Source organism: Bos grunniens, chromosome 3, assembly GCF_055505025.1.
Source record: "Bos grunniens cultivar Pamir isolate PY7600 chromosome 3, Bosgru_T2T1.0, whole genome shotgun sequence".
Lineage (NCBI taxonomy): Eukaryota > Metazoa > Chordata > Mammalia > Artiodactyla > Bovidae > Bos > Bos grunniens.
The window spans coordinates 2,330,776-2,336,209 of record NC_141167.1 but is presented as its reverse complement, the minus strand read 5'-3'; the positions used below and the strand labels follow the sequence as shown (position 1 = coordinate 2,336,209).

General features: G+C 48.4%; 1 protein-coding gene across 1 annotated transcript; it reads left to right on the top strand.

Moving 5' to 3' along the window:
- The first annotated feature begins 1,835 nt into the window (after positions 1-1,835).
- LOC147374834 (olfactory receptor 9S13-like) lies at positions 1,836-2,913 on the top strand. The gene has a single exon (XM_086394029.1). The coding sequence runs from the start codon at positions 1,975-1,977 to the stop codon at positions 2,911-2,913; it is 939 nt and encodes a 312-aa protein (XP_086250155.1). The 5' UTR covers positions 1,836-1,974.
- Positions 2,914-5,434: the final 2,521 nt, after the last annotated feature.

The following is a 5,434-nucleotide window of genomic DNA, read 5'->3' as shown; positions in this document are numbered from 1 at the left end:
CCAGCTGAGGGGACAGAGAGAGGAGCAGGTGAGTTCAACATGGTTCACTCTGGTTGAACTGTGTTGTGGGAGCTCCTGGTACCCAGAACTAGAGGACCTGGACAGACTATCACTGGCACCTCGGGGGTCCACCTCTGCCCCCTCCTCAGTCTCACTTCACTGCAAGGAAGGCAGAGCTGAAGAGGGAGAGGGGACGGTTCCTTGTGCCACTTAGAGTACAGGGCTATTTGCACAGGGGTGGGTGGCCAAGATGGGTAGGTGCCACCACACTTAGCACTAGCTTCAAACATATTCGAGAGGATCTTGGGCATCCAAGGTCAGACTATCCGCCTCTGCTCTCATGTGAGAGTTGGGGTCAAATATTCCAGAAAGGAAAGCCTAAATATTCCAAATAGGACAGCCTATTCTTTCACCCACATCCTGTATTAAGAGAGAGCCCTGGCTCTCATAGATAACCTTCTAAGAGAACTTCAGTCTCAGAGGGAACGTGGGGGTCATCACTCCTCCACAGGCACCACTGACCTCCAGCCTCTGCCCGCACACCCCGACTCCTGGGGAACTCACACTTCCAAAGTCAGATAGCTCGGTGATGCTGCAGATCTGACCTCTAGAAAACATGAAACTCTATAAAATCAGCTTTCACCCTCTCACTAATCCTCCTCCCCTCCCTCGGAGGCACTGTGGCTCTGTGCTAATGATCCATCCTTCCCACTCCTCCTCTTAAGTTGCATCATATCCTGTTAATTCCTCTGGCCATCACACAACTGGTCCCCATGTTTCATGAGAGTGTGTGGCAGACAAGGGAGGTCTGGGCTGTGACAGGGACAGGAAGCAGCATCCAGAGGGGGACCCAGACATTGAGGCAGATGTGACCATGTTGGTGGCTCCCATTGCTCCAAGCAATCACTACACGTAGTGCCAAGGTGCCAGTGGCATGGAAGTAAGGACAGGGGAAGGACATGGCACGCCCTGAGTGTGTGACAGTCCCTGTCTGGCAGGTTCTCAGGCTGTGTAGCTGGGCAATCTGCTCTCCATGAATTATGCCACATCAGGACTTAGCAGGAAAGAACCCTTAGATTCTCAAAGATGCAGAGAGCTCTGCTGATGGTTGCCATAATAGTCAAATCTCAGAGACAATGAAGCTGAGATATCTCTCATGGTCTACAGGGGTGACAGACAAATCACCCACATTAGCCTGGTGAGGACTGGTCCCTGCTCTGGTCCCTGCCTGGCCTAGAGATAGGACCATCACTGGGTTGAGTCAGGATGGCAAAAAGGGCTTTACAATTTCTGAAATTAAAGTAGGGCTAAAATAAAGAGCTTCCCTGGTGGCTCAGAGGTTAAAGCATCTGTCTGCAATGTGGGAGACCTGGGTTAGATCCCTTGGTCAGGAAGATCCCCTGGAAAAGGAAATGGTAACCCACTCCAGTATTCTTGCCTGGAGAATCCCATGGACTGAGGAGCCCGGTGGGCTACAGTCCATGGGGTCGCAAAGAGTTGGACATGACTGAGTGACTTCACTCACTCACTTCACTCAAAATAAGGAACAGAACGTGCAGTATTAGATACTCAAACAAAGTGTAGAAATGGCACGACTCAGAAGTATCCCCATGGGGAGGGAAAACATGTTCTTCATAAATGACCAGGAGATGCAAGCCATACTTACACAGTAGACACTCAGCTCTGGAGGAGCCCTGGACAAACCCCATGACAACAGCTCAGAGTCTCCCGGAGAGGGAGGGCTCCATGCATGATTATGAAGGTGCAAGTCAGTGGAAATGTTTACAGTTTCAGGTCAGTCTGAGCTCATCTGAAAGGAGGAATGGGCAGTGGATAGTGTGTTGGTCAGTGGGCAGTGAAACACGGAAGGGTGTGTGTGATCCACGGGAGGATCACCGTGTGACCTTGACCTGTTCCATCTCACTATCTCTCTCCTGCTCTTTACTCTCTGCTCCTGTCGCCCAGTTCAGGGAAATGTCACCCTATGGAAATAGAAACCTTTCAGCGATGCCTTTGCAGAAGTTTGTACTGGATGGATTTCAGACCCAGGCCTTGCTGTTTGCTCTTTTCCTGGCCCTGTACGTGGTGGCCATCCTGGGGAACCTCACCATGATCGTGGTCGTCATCCTGGATGCCCGTCTGCACTCCCCAATGTACTTCTTCCTCAAGAACCTCTCCTTTGTGGACTTGTGCTACTCATCTGTCATCTACCCCAAAACCCTGGCCAACTTCCTGTCCTCCTCCAAGGTCATCACCTTTGCAGGATGTGCCACTCAGTTCTTCTTCTTCTCCATGGTGGGTACCACTGAGGCATTCCTCTTGGCCGTGATGGCCTATGACCGCTTAGTGGCCATCTGCAGCCCCCTGTGCTACCCTATCTCCATGCGCCCTTCGGTGTGTGCCTGCCTGGTATTGGGCACCTACTGTGGGGGCTGTGTCAACTCCATTATTCAGACCAGCTTCACATTCAGCCTCCCATTCTGCAGCTCCAACCACATCGACCACTTCTTCTGTGATGTGCTTCCCTTACTTAAGCTTGCCTGTGCTGACACTACCATCAATGAGCTGGTCATGTTTGGCCTTTGTGGGCTCATAACTGTGGGCTCCATACTTGTGATCCTCACCTCCTATGGCTACATCACAGTGACCATCCTGAAGATGCGATCAGGAAGAGGGAGACACAAGCTCTTCTCCACCTGCGGCTCCCACTTGACAGCTGTGTCCATCTATTATGGGACAGTTTTTGTCATGTATGTCCAGCCAGGAGCTGTGGAGTCCATGGAGCAGGGCAAGATGGTCTCTGTTTTCTACACCCTGGTCATCCCGATGCTCAACCCCCTCATCTACAGTCTGAGAAACAAGGAGGTGAAGGATGCCCTGTGGAGACTGGGCCAGAAGCACACAGCCACATGAAGGAGTGTGGCCAGAAGGGGCAGTGCATCTTGATGTCAGGACAAGATGGCTTCATGGGAGGCACTAGGTTTGGTTGGAAGAATTTGTTCCTTATTCCCTCAATTCATTCTTTCATCCAACATTTCATTCAATCCTTCACATACCATCGGCCGCTCATTTTGAGTGCGAGATACAAAGTGAATGAGACATTTTCTTTGGCATCAGAAAATTAATATCATCAATGGGGCATGACTCTAATCTTGAACTTTGTAGGTAGAGTGACGAACAGAGAGTCTTTGAGGCATAGTATGTGTCCCAAGTTCAACTCTACCAGTGAAGGTACATAACTAGACAAAGTCTCTGGCCATTTCCTTCACTTCTTTCCTGAATCAAATGCAAATGTGTGCTCAGAATTCTCCCCTGGACCACCTAGAAGGGGGGCTTTAGCACACTCAGCCTCGCATCTTCCTTCGTGGTAGCCTGAGGTTACTACTGCCAATTAGGAGGAGGTAGGAAGACCAGGTTCCCCCTTAATTCTGCAGTGTGGTTGTTCTTCCACCTTCCCCCCCTGTTCACTGGTACTACCGCACCAACGAGGCAGCAGGGTGCACCTGTGCCCGGCTTCAGAGGCTCTCAGTGCACCCTGTCCTGGGTTTATCCCCTCAGACAGCAGCTGGGAACCCCAGGGAGTCAACGTGGATGCCTGATTCTCAAAGCTCAACTGACCCTTTACCACACAGCCTGGCAGGTGACACTGTCCTGACTACTTATGACCCTGACAAATGGTGCTTTGTCAGCGCAGACATCTGTTAATAAGGGTAATGTTATTAACATTATTCTGGTGGCTGCAGAAGAAATCAGGGGTTGCTAAGAGATGGTGAACTTTCTTGGCAGGGAACATAACTTTCTAGTCCTGTCCTGCACTCCCCAGGAGCCTGGTCCCTCAATCTTGACCTGCCCATTCAGAGATCCATCCTCGTGCTCCATGGACCCAACACACAGCCTGGACTCAGGGCCCAGAGGCCTCCTCATGGTGTCTTTCTTTGGTAGCGTCATCCACTCCCATGGTTACTACAAGGAACTTGTCCAGTGAACTTGGGAGTGGTCTCTGATCATAATTCTCCATCTCTTGCTCAGGAGAACTGTGGGGAGGAGCCCACACCCAAGCATCAAATTGCTACTCACCATCACTTATTCCCAGCACACTCCAAGGTATCTGTTGGCCCCATTTGTCTTCGCTTTGAGTTCTCCAAAATTATTTCTGTCTCTGTAGTATATTTCTGTAATCATCTGATACAATATATTTTTTGTTGAGTTCCCCGAATTACCTCTCCATGATATCGTGCTTCTCATCCTCTCATGCTGTAATATTGTTCTATCTCCCACCCACTTTCCCCTTGTCCTCCTCATCATCCTCATTCCCCACTCCCTCCTCCTCCACTTCCCCTCCTCCTCTCCTCTGCCCCCTCCTCCCCCTCCAATGCCCCCTCCTCCTCCTTTTCTCTCTCCCTCTCATTTGTCCTGTATCATTCTATGGGGGTTCAAATAGATATTCTTTTACCTGTACCATCTTACAAGAATATCTTTCACACTCATTTAGAGCTGGGCATTGTAGAATGTGTAGTCAGGTTGGCCTTAGAAAGCATCACTATGAACAAAGCTAGTGGAGGTGATGGAATTCCAGTTGAGCTATTTCAAATCCTAAAAGATGATGCTGTGACAGTGCTGCACTCAATATGCCAGCAAACTCGGAAAACTCAGCAGTGGCCACAGGACTGGAAAAGGTCAGTTTTCATTCCAATCCCAAAGCCAAAGAATGCTCAAACTACCACACAATTGCACTCATCTCACATGCTAGTAAAGTAATGATCAAAATTCCTCAAGCCAGGCTTCAGCAATATGTGAGCCATGAACTTCCAGATGTTCAAGCTCGTTTTAGAAAAGGCAGAGGAATCAGAGATCAAATTGCCAACATCTGCTGGATCATTGAATAAGTAAGAGAGTTCCAGAAAAACATCTATTTCTGCTTTATTGACTATGCCAAAGCCTTTGACTGTGTGGATCTCAATAAACTGTGGAAAATTCTGAAAGAGATGGGAATACCAGACCACCTGACCTGCCTCTTGAGAAACCTATATGCAGGTCAGGAAGCAACAGTTAGGACTGGACATGGAACAACAGACTGGTTCCAAATAGGAAAAGGAATATGTCAAGGCTGTATATTGTCACCCTGCTTATTTAATTCTGTACATGCTTTGCAATCTTCTGCCACTTAATAGGTTCTCAGTCTACATCTACTGGCTGATTATAATTTGAGTTCAGTGTTGATTAGCCACTGAACTCCAAAATGTAACTTAAATAGTTCTAGCTACATTATTGAGTTAGTGTAGAATAAACATCTTGGATTTCAAGACCATACTGTACTTTAAATTGTTTCTATGTTAACTTGTTTTAAGGTCATAAGTTTCTAATTGTGTTTAAAAAGCAACATTTTTGTTGTACCTGCTTTTAAGTGTACAGTTCAGCAGTGCTCAGCATATGC

What these genes read in the sequence shown, in the direction of transcription:
- LOC147374834 (XM_086394029.1), top strand. Translation starts at nt 1,975, where the DNA reads ATGTCACCCTATGGAAATAGAAACCTTTCAGCGATGCCTTTGCAGAAG.